The sequence below is a fragment of the Diabrotica undecimpunctata genome, chromosome 2 (genome assembly GCF_040954645.1).
Source record: "Diabrotica undecimpunctata isolate CICGRU chromosome 2, icDiaUnde3, whole genome shotgun sequence".
Taxonomy (NCBI): domain Eukaryota; kingdom Metazoa; phylum Arthropoda; class Insecta; order Coleoptera; family Chrysomelidae; genus Diabrotica; species Diabrotica undecimpunctata.
The window spans coordinates 93,611,718-93,629,838 of record NC_092804.1 but is presented as its reverse complement, the minus strand read 5'-3'; the positions used below and the strand labels follow the sequence as shown (position 1 = coordinate 93,629,838).

General features: G+C 31.7%; 1 protein-coding gene across 4 annotated transcripts in view; it reads right to left on the bottom strand.

Annotated features, from left to right (window-relative positions):
• Positions 1-15,157, bottom strand: part of Pi3K92E (phosphatidylinositol 3-kinase 92E) — a 747,272-nt gene extending 732,115 nt beyond the window's left edge. For 2 of the 4 annotated variants that reach the window (XM_072523215.1, XM_072523216.1), the window contains exon 1: positions 14,576-15,156. In XM_072523215.1, coding sequence (XP_072379316.1) covers positions 14,576-14,725 — 150 coding nt within the window. In that variant the 5' untranslated portion in view covers positions 14,726-15,156. Of the gene's footprint in view, positions 1-14,575 lie in introns of all 4 variants that reach the window. The other 2 variants (XM_072523217.1, XM_072523218.1) reach the window with 2 other exon arrangements.
• Positions 15,158-18,121: the final 2,964 nt, after the last annotated feature.

The following is an 18,121-nucleotide window of genomic DNA, read 5'->3' as shown; positions in this document are numbered from 1 at the left end:
CGTTTTTGTGTTTGAGTCGAATGTCAAGAGATATTTTTTCATTGATTTCTTCTTTGAATTGAATCCAATTCGTGCTACTGGAACATAGCCTTGGTGCAAGAGTTTTCCAAATTATATTGGTACTTAAAGTAATCAAGATGGGACTGTGGTCCGAATGTAGATCAAAGCTGGGGGTGATGTCGCTGTGTATTTCAGGTATTCCCTTAGTTATAGCAAAGTCTAGCAGATCAGGAATTTTGTTGTTATCAGTGGGCCAGTATGTGGGGGTACCAGTTGTTAGGTATTTCAGGTTATTATCTTGTATGATCTTTAATAGATTTCTGCCTTTTGGAGATATCAGTCTTGCTCCCCAGGTTGTATGTTTTGCATTCCAGTCCCCTGCCACTAGGAAATGTGAACCAAGTTGTTCAAAAAACTCCCTGTATTCCTCCAGATTGATGGTATGGCGTGGTGGGCTGTAGATAGAAGCTATTGTTAATGGGAAGGTGAGCGCTTGTACTTTTATGATACTACTCTGAATTTTGTTGGTGATATATGGAGCAAGTTCATAGTGTTTTATAGCTGTACGGATTATTACAACTGAACCAGCATGGGCTGTTCCATCTGGATGGTTTGCGTAATAGACAGAGTAGTGTGGAATTTTTATAAAAGACCTCTCAGTTGTGTGACTCTCAGATATAAGTAGGATGTCTATTTTGTTTATTTTTAGAAATAGTATAATTTCTTGCACATGGTTTGTTAGACCATTTGCGTTCCACTCTGCTATTCTAAGTGAGTTAGCCATTACGACGTTCTATTTATCACTGTTGTCAGCATGCTTAGTATCATGCTGTTTTGGTTTATCAATTGTGCAAACATATTTTTAAATTCGTTGAGGAATTCTGTAAGTTTATTTGAAAGGTCTGAATTATTGTTGTTGTCTTGTGAAGAAGTATTAGTTGCTGCAACTTGAGCATATGTTACATGTGATTGGCGTATGTGGTGAGCATTAGTGTTATTATTATTTAGGCTTGCAACTCTAGGAATGCTGCTTGTTATATTTTTGTTTTTCGAATTTACTAGGTCTTTATATATAGCACATCCTTTATAGTTTGCTGGATGATTGCCATTACATAAGGCACATGTTGCTGGTGTGTCGCGTGATTTTTTGCAGGTTTTTGTATCATGTGATCCACCGCATTTAACACAGGCGAATGGCCTCAGGCAGTAACTTTTTGAGTGCCCGTATTTTTGACACCTTGTGCATTGTACTATTGTATTTTTTATTCTAGGTGGTTCTACTGTTATTATGCAGTTTCGTAGGACTTGCAGGTTAAATATGTTTTTGTTGTTTTCATTTGGCTCTATATCGACAAAGAATAAGGGCAATGGTTCTTTGGTAACTCTATGTCTAACATTAATTATGTTGCGAACTTTAAAACCCTTATTATTTAATTCATGCGAGATATCTCCTGTGGGTGTTGAATGATGTAATCCTCTTATGACAACTCTATAGGCCCTCTCTTGTTTCGGTTGGTAAGTGTGATGTACAATGTTTTCTTTTCTAAGGTGCTGTATGAGTCTCCTGTAGGTGTCTGAGTTTGTAGGGTTAATTTTTACTGTATTATTTGAAATGGTTTTGGTGTAATAGGTTTCGGCCGCAGTTGCAGTTGAAAGGTTTGCTATCATAGCACTATAGTTAGTAATTCCATAAATATAGATTGGTGGCGGTGAGGGATCTTTTTTGGTTATATTTGTGTTTGGTGTATTTGATAAATTGTCTGTTTGTTCATCTAGATTTTCTTTTGAGAGGGAATCAAATCTGTTTTGTGTTTGGATTTGATTTGGAATTTCTGAAGTTGTTTGTCTTTTCATCCTTTTTCTCTTATTGCCAACTTCTTGCCAAGGATGTTTATTTTCGTTTTCTGTTTCGTTAAGTTCTACGTCGCTATCGCTATCCGTGTAGTTATTGGTGTTTTGTGATGATGAGAGTGAGCATTGAGGGTTTGTGGATACTGTTGTGTATTGGGACTGAATAGGGGTTTGACTGTTATGAATATTTTGTGCACTTGATTGACTAGGAAATTGTACTTGGTTTGGCATAGCTATTTGGGTTGGAATAGGTATTTGGTTTAGGTATGACATTTGATTTGTTGTGTGGTTAGATGGTGTTTGATTAAAATACAAAAAGGGTACTTGCGGTTTTACTGCTGTTTGGTTTGACTGGTTCTGGTTATTTATTGTTGGGACATCCTGTATAGTACTCATTTGTTGATAAATTGGTTGGCTATTATTATCAAATCCTAATAAGTTCCCCGAAGGGAACATATTTCTTTTATTTGTTTGACTAATCACTTAGTTTTTGTTACTTTTCACTTTAACAATTTTTTGATGCTGATAAGATAATTACTAGTTAATTAGGTAGTTTTACGATAAGGAAGTTCTCTAGCGCTTTGAATGGCGGTACATGTTCACGCTTCGAGAATCAGATTGCTACTAAATGTCAAACATGGAACAAAAAATTTCGGTATAGCAGTGTTGGCATGTTTTTATAATGTAGATGCTATATGCTTCAAATATAAAAATTAGTGTTTGTTTAAAATTTGCTAAAGTTAATCCTATGTATAAAGGTGTTGACCACGATTTACCAGCTAATTATCGTCCTATCTCTTTGCTACCGTTGCTTTCAAAGGTTGTAGAATAATTGTTAAAAATCCGAATGATGACTTTCTCACAAAAACAGAATTTACTTTTTTCCTTCCAATTCGGTTTCCAGTGATTAAAAAGTACACATGATGCCATCTTCGAATTAATTGAAAAACTGTACTTGGACTTAAATAAAGATTATGTGCGGTTTTCAGTGATGAAAACTTGACTGTGTCAATCACAAAATACTTCTTAATAGACTGGAAAGATACAGTTTTAGAGGCACAGCTCTAAAGTGGTTCAGTTCATACTTGGAAGACAGATGCCAGTCTGTATCAATTAATGAGCGCTACTCTAGTAATATTTTTTCTAGTTGTGGCGTACACTTCCCGTCATATAAAACTGGTACACTTTTTCCCAATGTAAACCTGGGTTCAGACTGGATACAATGGTTCGTGAATTAATTCGATGTTGCCATCATAGATAACGGAATTGCACTAAATCTAAATAAAAAAAATAACGTTTAAAAATGTATAAAATTTTTAGATAGGTATTATTTTTATCATTAACAACAAAAAACCGTATCTAATAAATTGAATAACCTAGATTATTGGCACATGGAACATTGGAATGCATCAATGTAATTTTTTACTTTAATTACCTACCGAACACGAACTGTATTTTGTGTCAATAAGTTTAGTAACAGGCCAACTACCAAGATTAATTTAATGGTTATTATTATCCAGATTAATTATCCGGGGCGAAAAAACGCTTTTCAAAACGTGACGTTACAATCCAATACCTCACTGTAATGTTTTATTATAATAACTTAAAGATATGTCTAGATTGATTTTATCTATCACTATATTTGAATTAAAATATTTTCGTAAATTATAATAAAACACAAATCAATGTATGAGTACTTAATTGAGATGATGAAAAATTACAAAATTATTATGAGAATTTTTTAGGATGCATGTTTAAACAAATTTAATGTGACTGACTGATCGGGAATGCTCGATGTTTTAGTTTTTAAAATACTCAAAACTGCCGGTCTGTCACACAGCCCTTGTTTTAGCTGGTTTCATATAATATTTTCGTTCAACTGGCAACAGTGCCCTAGAAATTAGAATGACACATGTGACAAGAACAACTTACACAACTTGAAAACACGATTTTCGGTTATAAGAGTTGTACCGGTTTTTTATGACGCGAACGGTACCACAAGGCTACGTGTTGGGTCCTATCTTCTTCTTGATATATTTTAATGACATAATTGACTTCGAAAATAATGGCCGGTTTACTATATTTGCAGATCACACCACAATTTTATTACTCCAGTCGTCGGAGACAAAAATGCCATTGAACCTCTAAAAATCATACGAACAAGCTGAATTTTGCGGAGAATGTCATAGGACACCAAAAAAGACGCAAAAAAGTTTACCACTTTTACTGCCTGGCTTTCCCCTAAAATCCCCTCGCAGAGGGGGAAAATGGAAAAAAATCGATTTACCAAGAATATGTATGCCATAGAAAAAAATGTTTTAATTAAAAAATGTTGCTAAGATAATTTTAAATATGTTTATTAGCATTTTTTTTGTAGAATGAACCGTTCACTGCGAAACAACCCTTGAAGCAATCGGCGATTTTGAATGTCAGTTACGCGCGCGAACTCAATGTTCAAAATAAAATTTGTTTCAGCTCGACGGTAAAAATTCTATCTTTTGATTCGAGTGTACTATCGACAAAAATCAAGATGCATTTAAAAGGTAAAGAGTGTAACTTTCGTATGCAATTTTTGTTTTTGCCACAAATAAATTTAGTTTTTATAAATGCGTTAAATAAATAACTGTCGCGCGATTTTTGCCTCTTTTTATATTTCCATGGGATCAATACCTTTAATTCAATATCAATTCCTTTAATTGACCGACCACTATGTGTGTCGACCACCAGTTTTGTTTTTGTTATAAATATATTTATTAAACAAACCATTCTGGAAGATGGTTCGAGCGAGATTCTACAGATGGATAAAAATTTTATCAAACTAAGTAATGCACTTTTTACTATTCAAATGAAGATAGATCCAACAAATTCAAACTTCCAAATTAAACTTCTAGTTACATTCAACGCAATTTGTTTTGTTTTGTGTATTGTGTACTAACGGTCTAGGAAACACGGCAAAAACATTAAATTTCAGGGATATAAATCAAGAATGTATGAGACTTGATTTACTTTATAGAGAGTGAGATCACAATGCCTCGTAACATTCTTGCCGCTCCGAATTTATTGAAGTTTCAGAGCTACGAGGCTCTAAAGTTGCAAAATATGATTTTTTTATTCTCAAATACAGAATAAGATATATAGGGTTTCCAAAATTTTAACCTTTTTTTCTCAGTAAAATATCTTTAATTTGAGACTTTGAGACAATTTGTTTAATTTGTTTATGAGAAATTAAAAAAAATCCGACTAAAATAAATGTTTTGTAGAAGTTGTTTATTTAATACAAAAAATACGTTAATATAGACGTATGAATTTTCTATTTCATTTTGAAAGGAAGCTTTTACTATGACGAATCGAATGCGACTGTGTGAAACTTGATTGCTTAATTTGTTTATGAATTATTGTTGAAGCAAAGTTTCTATACTGGCGTTGTATTACTTGTTCTTTCTACAGTAAAATGCTGAGGCGAGCGTCACAAGATGGCACCGTCACGGGTAGCGTCATGAAATAGCGGTTCTTGAGATTGATTCACTACTCTCAATCAATTCGTTTCTATGCATTATATATTAACTCTAATGGTTTAAATTAAAAACTGCATGAAAAATAACTAAAAAAATATGACATTAAACGAGAAGTAAAAAATTAAAAGACTGTCACTGAAAGATTCGATTTGAAACCGAATTCGAAACAACGTATACTTTGTTAATACGTAAAGGTGGCGTTAGAAGCAAACATAATAATTTTTTGAATTTGTTTAAAATATAAAAAATAAATAAATAATAAAATTACATCATTTAATTTTAAATATGCTATTTAAATATTAAACATGCAGAAAAGATACTATGAAACTCCGTGCTAGTCTACAGTACCGCCTGCTGTTCCACTTTTTTTTAACAAAATGTAAAAAGCAATAATTTTTTTAAAGCACAGATTTCTTATGGCGGGCTACGGACGGAGCTGTGCACGGCGTTGGATCCCAAAGAGATCTAAAAGAAAACACAGACAGTATCATCTGTAGCGACATATCGCGTGACCACACATTACGTGGAGTAGTAAATGCAGTTCCATGCGTGTTTATTAATAAAATAAAATATAAAATCGAGTCGATTCTATAGCAATCAAATCGAATTAATTTGATTATAACTACTAGAACTATTTTATTTATATTTTTAAAATTTTGAAGGATGCTATGTGACCTACCACTACCAAATCTCACACTAAACTGAAAATTACAGTGTAAACATCTGTCTGATAGGAGAAATTTTGTAACAGCTGGTGTACATCCAATCTAGTCTAGAGGCTGGTTTGGGTATTGCAGCTATAAAATACTTAAGTAGTATTTCTGGGAACTTTTATTATGGTCCGCCTTGAGGTGGAGTCAGGCACCAGGAGGTTAAGTAAACTTTAGACCTCGATAGTGGGTATATTTATTAAGGATATTTAATTTGTAACCAGAGGGTTAAAAGCCTTGTTGGTAACATTATATGGTGTGTATTTAAAGTGATATCCAGAACCTCTACAAGGGAAATGTTTTTAAGAGGGAGTGATTTATCACATCCTGAAAAATCATTTAATTTGTACATTTGAAGGCCGGCAAAGAGCAGTTAGTAACTGTCAGAAAGACATTCTATATATCATTAATAAATATATTAAAGAGAAGTGGCCCAAGATGAGACCATCGGGGCACTCTTCATTTTAAGTAACTCTTAAACCAAGGGAGCAGGTTTCACCAATTCCAATCCTTATGAACTCTGTCAAATGACTTGGAAAAATAATTTTAGATAGTATCAACTTCTACTCCTTCTTTAGTGCATCTGGAAAATAGTCTACATGTGTTAGTAAATTCAACTAGATAGATCTTCAAATTGGGTCAATCCAAATTTTTGGCAAATTAGAAGAGGCTTAAGCAGTAAGCTAGTAGTTGAACAGCAAACTCTCAAAAACCTTAGGGATTAAACTGAGAATACTTTTGGGGCAATAATTAGGCACTGAAGATTTATTACCTGACTTGAAAATTGGCTTCAAAAAGCATTCTTTCCAAAAGTCTGGGAGTGTTTCAGTTTGTTGAGAATAATTAAAGATATAGTTCAGGGTCAGGAGATGTTAAAACTACTACAATTTCTTAGAAATATAGTAGTTTCTTTTTAATATCTAAAGATGAAAGCTTGGAATAAATGTTAGAAATTAAAATATGATGTTCTGGAATATGGATAATGGAGGATGGTATTTCATGACTGAGTATGTTAACCTATTAGTGTCTAGAGTTACATATATGTAACGCAGGGCAAGATTTAATTTATCCATTGTAAATTTTTTTGTAGAACTACTAACGGACAGATGGAGGCATGGTCACATGACATTTCTGTTCACATCCACACAAGTTTTGTTTAGTTTAGTTAACGTAGTTGGTGCTAACAAGGTGTCAAATTTATACTATTCTTGTTTACAAAATGGAATCTGTTATTCAATTTAAGTACATTAAAATTGTATTTAGAATAATTACTACAATTTTTTTTAGATTTGGTTAGTAATATAGTCATATATTCATGTAATTTAGAAATAATCTCATACTTTTAAATATTGGGTGATTTATACTATCAAAAGTTGAGTGTTACATATATGTAACGTTAGACTTTTATGTGAACGTAATTGCCCATTTTTATTTTAATTATTGATTTATTTATAAATAAACTCTGTAGTATTTATTTTTTAATTTTTCAAGCAATCTAAAGCTTTACTTCTTTATATGGGAGGATTTATTTTACAAGAGGCCTTTGACATGGCATTTATTGATGACATATAGGAAATTTTCATAGAACTTCCAGAGGCAGCCGAACTGACTGACGATGATTCTGGGGATGAAGACGGTGGTACTATCGATAACTTGACTGGGTCTCAACTTCGTTCAAATGTAGAGGTTATGCTAGTGGATACAGAAATACTAACATCAGATATACACAAAGTGGACCAAGAAATATTTCACATGGGATTGCCTTAAAAAATTGATTTGAGAGAAAATATTACTTGAGTAGATGGAGACCTCGTTATTTCGGAGTAGCGAACATTTCCTACATTTGGTTATAAACGCTTAAAAGAAAATACTTGTATCAACATGTTCGAAAAATTTATTGATTCAGAGATTGTTCAACTATCAGTAAAGGAGACAAGAAATTATGCCTTGTTCAAAAATCAACCAGTTCCTAAAATAACAGCATGGTTATAAACAGTTTATTAGAGGTAATCCTATCCGATTCGGCTTCACGATGTGGTCCCTTAATAGTAAAGATGGATATTTAGTAAACTTTGACCTTTACCAAGGGAAAGGACCATCTTTCATTGAGCAATATGAACATTTATTTGGTACAGCCACCGCTCCACTATTCTCCATGATTAAATATATACCTCATCCCGAATATCCCTATAATTTTTTTGTTGACAACCTGTTAACAAGTATTACGTTGTTTAATTTTTGCGTGAAAAAGGATATCACATCACAGGTACATTTCGTGAAGATCGCATTCTAAATACATGTCCCCTTGTCTTGAAAGAATCCATGAAAACTAGGAACAAGGTTTTTATACTTCATCTTTGGATAAAGACCATGGAGTTATTTTTGTAAAATGAAAAGAAACAATGTAGTAGCTGTAGCATCTAAAAGTTTTGGTGTCAATCCGCTTGGTCAGGTAAAGATATATAGTAAAAAAGGAACAAAAATACATCAACATATCCAGACCAGACTTAATTGGGAAGTATAACTCCATGGGAGCAACAGATTTAATGCTCCAAAACATATCATGTTATAGAATTGGTATCTGATCCCGAAAATGGTGGTGGTGTATATTTAGCTTTCTCTTAGATGCAGCAATTAATAATGCCTGGATATTATATAAAAAGTCACTATGACCAATTAGCTGGCTTTCCGACGAAATATAGCCCAGTATTATCTCCAAAAACTTCAAAACCCACCAAAAGGAGCCGGAAGACTAACTTCGTCTAAATTTAGTAACTCCAATAAAAGAATTTCAAATCATCTTAGATGATAGTCAAGATCATTTGTTAGTGTATGTTCCAAATAATAAAAGAAGACGCTGTGTTGCTGACAACTGTTCTTCAAATACAAGAACAATGTGTGCAAAATGTGATGCAGGCTTATGTTTGAACTGTATTATATTTCACAAAAAAATGGAAAAATTTAGTTTTAAGTATATTATGTGAAATTTGTAGTGTTACATATTTGTATATAACACCGTTTTTTGACTTCAATTATTTCATTCAATCGAAAACTTGGTAAAAATAAATTCAGGCACTAATAGGTTAAGGTCGAACGAAATCAAATCCAATATAATCGAATTAAAATATATTCGATTCGAATCCAATCGATTCGTTTCGATCCAATCGATTGGATTCTAATCTTTTCAAATGGATTCCAATCGATTCAATTATTATCTATTCGATTCAATTTGTTTCGAATCTATTCGATTCGATTATATTAGAATCGAATTGCATCGATTGGGATCGAATTAAATCAATTGGGATTGTATCGAATCGATTCGAATCGAATCAAATCGACTGGAGAAAAAAAAAGGTTAAAATTTTTAAACCCTACATATTATCTTATTCTGTATTTGACAATAAAAAAGCTCTGAAACTTCAATGAATTCGGAACACAAGAATGTTAGGGGACACTCACTCTCCATAAAGTAAATCAAGTCTCATACATTCCTGATTTATATTGGATGTATCGTCATTTAAATAGTAAAAAGTGCATCACTTGGTCTCATAAAATTTTTATCCATCTGTAGAATCTGATTCGGACCATCTTCCAGAATTGTTTGCTTAATAAATGTATTTATGTTAAATGAAGTTACAGGTGGTTCCATACTAATATAATAGTAGCTAAGGTACATGTAATTCTAAAACTAATCCTAATTATACCAGCAAGGGATGTTATTAATGTAAAACTCACTAATATATTTAATTAACTGCTAAGTAACAGCTATTAATTACTTTTGGATAATTATTATATCAGCAAAAGGAAGTACCCATTTTTGAGTTTTTGTATTTTGCCAGTTCTTTTTTCAGCTAGGAGTTTTAACATAAAAACATCACACTGCTGCTTTCATTTCTAAAATATTGGTGTGTTGTGTGCTTGGTCATACATAACTAATATAGATAAAAGGTGCAAATATTCACATTGACGCAGCACTCAAAAAATTATTAAGATCCAGGTCTCTTACAACCAGGATCGAATATCATTTAAATACAGCATGTGTCGGGTTGATCATACTATCAAATAATGAGAAGAATTCTATTTGAGCAGATTAAGTTTTTCTGGTAAACAAATTGCCAATACGTGCAGACTATCTCTCCATAACTTATTTATATAACCACCTTAACATACTCAGTCATGAAATACTATCCTCCATTATCCATATTCCAGAACATCATATTTTAATCTATAACATTTATTCCAAGCTTTCATCTTTAGATATTAACAAGGGTTCAGAATCAGATGGAGTCCCTACTATATTTCTAAGAAATTGCAGTTTTAACATCTTCTGACCCCTAAACTATATCTTTAATTATTCTCGACAAACTGAAACATTCTCAGACTTTTGGAAAGAATACTTTTTGAAGTCAATTTTTAAGTCAGGTAATAAATCTTCAGTGTCTAATTATTGCCCCAAAAGTGTTCTCAGTTAAATCCCTAAGATTTTTGAGAGTTTGCTGTTCAACTACTAGCATACTGCTTAATCCTGTTCTAACTTGCCAAAAATTTGGATTGGCACCATTTGAAGATCTACCTAGTTGAATTTGGTGAACCCCTGCTAATTATTAATGATATACAGAATGTTTTTCTGAGAGTTACTAAGTGCTCTTTGCCGACCTTCAAATCTAAAAATTAAATGATTTTTCAGTACATGATAAATCACTGCCTTTATGGTATTATCCCTAAAATATTACAATTTATATAAAGAATAAGTTAAAAGAAATGTGTAACACATTTCGCATTTGTTTACATAAAATATAAATCAAAATGAGGGCATACAAAAGAAACAGCGTCAGTCAGAATGTGCAAGTCATCAGAGTGTTGGAGTGCGACCTTGTTGTCGTTGGCTGACAAAACATACTTGACCCACTTATGAACGACTGCTGATATAGCAAGGACGGATATAAAAGAGACAACAATTATTATCATAGATCTCAGAACTAAATTAATGTCAAGATGGCAAGTCGATATACCATGTATTGCTAATTATGAAGTAGTCTCGGTGCAACGTCAACTAAGTACTAATTACATTTAGCATAAGTAATATTGTAAGAGTGTACAGTTATTGTTTCAAATAAATATATCATCTGACACCATAACTACATTATTTATTTATTTATTTATTAGCAATAGTACAGTGTAAATACAAATACTAGACAATAAATCACATTTCAGTAATAAAATAGTAGTAAAAATTAACAATAATTTAGTTTCTTTTACACCTCCTTAACACTAAATCCTACTGCTAACCGTTTTGACACACAATGATATCTAGGATATTGTGAGTGTGTCATGTTATGTACCATATGATACCATAAGCGGAGCTAATTTACTGGATATCACTTTGAATACCACTCTCCAGTTTTCATAGCACTTATATAGTGCTGCCAACAAGGCTTTTTGGATACTGGGTTTTACTAAAAGACTAATTTATCAGTTTTGAAAACATTATATTATTAATCCTCACCTGGACTATGCTTATTATATCAACTCACCATTTTATAAAAATTGTGTTCATTTTCTTGAACTAGTTGAACACAAATTTTTGAAACAGGTAGCTTACAAATTAAATATCCTTAATAAATATACCCACTATTGAGGTCTAAAGTTTACTTAACCTCCTGGTGCCTGACTCCACCTCAAGGCGGACCATAATAAAAGTTCCCAGAAATACTACTTAAGTATTTTATAGCTGCAATACCCAAACAAGCCTCTAGACTAGATCGGATGTACACCAGCTGTTACAAAATTTCTCCTATCAGACAGATGTTTACACTGTAATTTTCAGTTTAGGGTGAGATTTTCTAGTGGTAGGTCACGTAGCATCCTTCAAATTTTTAAAAACATAAATAAAATAGTTCTAGTAGTTATAATCCAAATTAAAAATAACAAGTAAGTTTGTAATGTATTGTTCTGCGTGAAAATTGTTTATGGAGAGAAAAATTGGCTAAATAAACATGTAACACACGTGTTGTGAAGTATGTGGACCTATGGAGAACAGATCATTAGGTGGTTCCAAATATTCTGTTACTTTCCAAGACAACTTTAGTAAAATGGTTTTCATTTATTTTATTAAAACAAAAAGTGAAGTTTTTAATTGTTTTAAGAATTTTAAAAGTATGGCTGAAAACCAGAAGGGTGTTCATATAAAAACTCTGCAAAGTGACAATGGTGGAGAATTTTGTTTGAAAGAATTTTAAAGATATTTAAGTGTAAATGGTATTCCTACACTCCTGAACAAAATTGAGTATCTGAATGTTTAATAGGACAATTGTAGAAAAGGCAAAGTGTCTTTTGTTTGATGCCAATGTTAAGAATGTTTTTTGGGCTGAAGCTGTAAACACAGTTGTTTACTTAAAAAAATAGATCTTTGGCTTCTAGTTTAAACAAAACACTGTTTAAAATGTGGATGACAGATAGTAAACCTGATGTTAGTGGCATTCGAATATTTAGCAGCAATGTGATGGTACATGTTCCAAAAGAAAAAAGGTCAAAGTGGGAAAAAAATGCTATTTTGCACATTTTAGTAAGGTATGTTGAAAATACAAAAGGATACAGGGTTTATAATGCAACCACCAAAGAAATTATAGTAAGCAGAGATGTACGGATGGAAGACACAAAAAGATTTAAAGTGATTCATTTTGATTTAAAAGATGAACATGAGGCAAAAGAAATTCTAGTTTCAGTGTGGGAACAAAACAAATATAATGTTGAAACTGAGTCTAAAGATAATAATAATATTTTTAGTGACGAAGAATCTAGCTACTATGAAGAAGATAACTTAAGTGATAAAGTCTTTGAAGTGCCTAATTTACCTGAAACAACCTATCATTCGACTATCCTAGTATTTTTTTAACATATTTTTTATGTAAATTCATCGTATATAGGCTGACTCTAGCAATACCTGTCTCTAAATCTAACATAAAGTTAGGACAATACCTTGGGCGCGAAAACATTTTTTTTATATAAAATCTTCTGATTATTTCCACCTCATCATACTCAAAAAGACCCCATACCTGAGACCCATAAGTCAAAATTGATCTTACCACTGACTCTGATACACTGTTACTTTAGCCAAAAAAGGTATATCAGCTTTAGACACTAAACTACCCCAAGCCGTGAGAATCGCCACTTTTGCCAAAATCTGGCGCTTTTATAGATGAGCTTTAAATGACAACTTGGATGTTACTATCATTCCCAAATAATTATTGTTTATTTTTTTTTTCATTTATACTCTAATAATTGTAATTATTTTATTTGTTATTTTTGTATATTTATGAATGTTAAATGGTTACACAAACTGTAAACTGGCTTTGCCAGTTGATAAATATCTAAATAAATAACTCACACTAGTAAGTTTTTATAGGTGTACCAGCCTTTAATTTATATGAATTAAGTAAAAACATTTAAGTCAAACCTATGTTGTTACAATAGTTCATCTAAGGAAAAGCGAATCTAAATTAAAAAAAATTAAATCGACAGTGAAACTGTGGCACCTACTAAACCTAAAAAGAGCTCACCACATCAAAATTTCTGGACTTTGATTATGTCATACCAATATTGTTCACAAGCACCTAAGGACTATCACTGAAGTTAATGTTAGTGTTAAACACCTTCTAACAGAATGTGGAAAATGTACAGTGAACAGACAAAATAACAATATTGCCAGTGACTTAAAAAACAATATTAGGTGAACAGTTAAATATCAAAAACTTCATTGGCTTTCTAATCAATACATCTTTATATAATTTAATATAATGTAATAACTAATGTCACTAATGACCCTGGTTGTTAAAGTAATTATTGTTATTGTGAAAATTACTTTTAATATATTTTTCAGAGCTTAGCATATTGTGCGAAGGTAATGGTTACTAGTTATAATACTAAAGGCATAAAAAACTTTAATATTTAAATAATACAAAATCTAATTATATAAACAACAACACTGTTGTTTTGACCTAGTGAACACTCAAAACTGGCAAGATTAATCACTGTTCATCATATTGGGCCCTTTATTTAATTACTGGGTTCTAGAAGGATAAATGGCTTCCGTTATTTGGATATAATATGCAATACTTTTAAAGAACTATGACCCTGATTTTACATTTAAGAAAGATTTACTTAACGGGAATATTACATTAAAACAAAAAATATTAGTTTTTCAAAAGGTATAAGAGATCAAGTTAAAAAAGTTATTTTATTTAAGTAATATACCTCATGAATTAATTAAAATGTTTTATTTTTTTTTAGAAATATCAAAACTGCTATTATTTGAAATTTTTCTCTAGTAATTCTTAAGATGTAGAATATATTACATGTTATGAATCTTAGTATATATTTTCCAACATTTTTAGTGTCACAATTAAAAAATTAAGGTTTGCCTCATCTTCAACTCATCTCAGGATTCAGATAATAACAATTTTAATTTACTTTTACTATAAAACAAACATTCAAACTAACCTCTTTGATTTCAGCAAGAGTTGCATTGTAGTTAATATTATTTAACAAAATTATGATTCCATTAGGCATCAAACAAGTTAATGTTATGGTACACTCTGGAGATGTCTTATCCCAAAAATCATATTGGTACTCAGATGGAATTGGAACCATTTTCCCGGTATTGTCACTCAGTTTCCTTGTATCATAATAAATAACTTTATCAACAGTTGCAGCTTGTTTACATCAAAATAAAAATAATTTTCTAACGAAGTTTACTAAATCGCCAATAAATGTTTGAACACATTATAAAGGTTATTATTCTCCAATTATAATTAATCTACAAACTAACTGTTACATTAAACAACAATAATGTAAAATTTCTCTTTTACTTAAATATTTTGGAAGTAGCTAGTCAGCACTTCATCTGTCGGTTTTATAACCAATTGAAGTAATTGGACGTTTTTTAGTATGTTTTTTTTAGTTTTAACTTTAACCAAAGAATATAGATATTCTTTGCTTGGCTTTAACCACCTTTAACTAACAACTAACAACTATAACACTTTGGTAATGGTAATGGTAACACCATAACACCCATAAAAACAACAGGGCAACCAATCACTTAAATGAAAAACTCCTAGGTCAAGTAAGAAAGTAAACTTTTTTAACCTCTCTAGACTTTTAAATAATATTGTTTTAAAACTAATATTAAACGTATTTTAAATTCATAATAAAAATATTATTAAACTAAATCAAGTGCTGTTGACTTAATATTGTGTTTATTACTATTATAAATTGTAATTTTGTTTTGTGATGAGTTAGGGATTTTCGTTTATGGGATTGGCAGTGCCAATCCCATATTGGCACTCAGGCACTATGATACGAAACGAACTACGAAAACGAAACCAGAGATATGTAAGAGAGGGGATATGACACAAACGATATTTCTGAATCTACTAAATGGGACCACTTAATTTGACAGGATGTACTCTCCAATATGGCGACGGGCAGGTCCGGATTCAAATTAATTCAAACTGTATTTACTGTATTTGAATAAGCATTGAGTTAGATTAATAATAGTTATTTGGAATAAAATTACTTTCATTTTTAGTACTCTTCAAGTACACTTTAATAATAATTATAAAATTTATTACATACATAAAGTTTAAAAAAATGTACAAAACCAGTCAATGATATGGTTTTAAAATTATAACATTTACATACAAGTAAAAAACAACAATAAGCAAGTGCACTTACATAAGTATATACATTTAGATATGTTAGTTCCATGTACTATTAATATAAATTATATATTTTTATATAATTATTTTATATATTTATATAAAAAATATAAAAATTAGTTATTGTGTATAGGTAGGTAGGTAGAATTGTATCAAAGACATGCCGTGTTCTTTATCCTTTTTTAACTTATTGTGTTTTCTATGGAATTGTTATATCTGTTACTATTTAAATGGGAATAAGCCACAATTAAAGGTTAAAATACGTTTATTGACGTTTCAATTTCCACTTCGGAAATCGTTCTCAAAACATGAACGATTTCCGAAGTGGAAATTGAAACGTCAATAAACGTATTTTAACCTTTAATTGTGGCTTATTCCCATTTAAATAGTAATTAATTTAAAATGCCACAAGAAAATAGCTTCAGAACAATATTGTTACATCTGCATATAAAGATCCCTTTTCCAGTAATGCGAGCCTATGATAAGGGATATTATAGCTAGTGTCAAAGTCGCGGGATATTTTAAACGGTTGAAAATACTACTTTTTAGCTGTTGCAACTGTCAACAATAACTAACTCAACAGGCGATTGTCGATATTCACCGGATTTTCGTTTATTTTCCGTAACATATAAAGTTTGAGACACTCATCCTATGTATAAAGCTGGTACAAAAACTAGCTCACAATATGATGGTATATCGAGCCCTCGAATAAAAATTAGAAAAATGAAAGAGCTTTATTATATTTATGTTAACAATGTTTACAAGAATTTTTAAACAATATTTTTATTTTATTTTTTTTTAAACAATTTGAATTCCACTAAAGTGTCCACTAAATAATACCACTTTATTAATAAGAGGTCTCATACTGAGAGATTTGTCAGTCTTACTCTTGCACATATAGAACATCCTAATATCAATATAGTGGCTTGCTACAGCCTTTATTAGGAGTATTCTGTGATTATCTGAGAATTGTTGATCAATGCTATGACTAAGTAAATTTAAAAAGATGTATTTGTTTATGTACCTCCGTAAAACTTTTGTAACTAAATCGTTGGTACTCATACAAGTTGGAGAAGGGATTTCTTTTAAAATTGTCTCAGCCATAAAGCATATATCAATTAATTACACTTTCAGATGGATATTGCAATCCTTTTTTATTTTTTTTTATCAATAAATGAAAATAAAAAGTTGTTCCGAGTGACACTTACTAAGGCGCTTAAACATTCACTACAGACTAATCTTTTTTGTAAGTAAAACACAACATAACCAGCAATGTATTGTTACGATAAATATCCTGGCCTAAAAATAAACTTATATATAAATTATCGTGCTTTTTAATAAATTAAAGTAGGAACAATATAACAAATTGAATAAAGACAACAGTTAAATATAAATATCATTATATTGGTGTCAAAAGTGGATATAAAATAAATTGTGAAAATGACGACGATTTATGCCGAATTAGCTTCTACCGGAAAAAAGGCCGAGTTAGTCCAACGACTAAAAAACGCTTTGCTAGAAGAAGGACTAGATCCAGAGACTTATATATTTGAAGATGCTGTCATCTCGTCGATTTCGAAATTAGAGAACAAAGTTTCTAGCGATATTTCGAAAGTTTCTGGTGACATCGCATCATTAGAGAACAAAGTTTCTGACGATATTTTGAAGGTATCTTCTGATGTAGCCAAAGTTTCTGGTGACATCGCGTCATTAGAAAACAAAGTTTCTAACGAGATTTCTTCGCTGGAAAGCAAAGTCTCTGTTAATATCTCTTTGGAAATCTCTAAAGTAACTTCTGAGATGTCTGCCCTCGACGATAGAATATCTTCGTTAAAAAACCAAGTTGCTGCCGATATGTCGGCCTTCGAAGAAAAGATTAAAGAGATGGAAAGGAAGATGGAGGAAACAGGGACAGCAGAGAGAGGAAACAATCCAATTACAGTGGAGACAAAAGAAGAAGAGACCAAGTGTAAGTTGGAAACACGGCCGAAATTTGAAGTAAGTGGAGGTTCTGTCCATGTGAAAGTCCCAACTTTCGATGGAAAATCGTCATGGAACAACTACATGAAACAGTTCGAATCAGCCGCAAGAGCAAATGGATGGTCTGAAAAAGAAAAGGCGGTAAACCTGACTATCGCTCTTCGAGGAGATGCCTTAGATGTGCTTCAGACCATAGCCGTAGAGGAGACCGATGATTTCGAACAACTGAAGAAGAGGTTAAATATGCGATATGGCCACGAACATTTGGAGCATGTATATCAGTCGCAGCTTAAAAATCGTAGACAGAAGAAAGATGAGGCTCTTCAAGAATATGAGGTAGATATTGCCA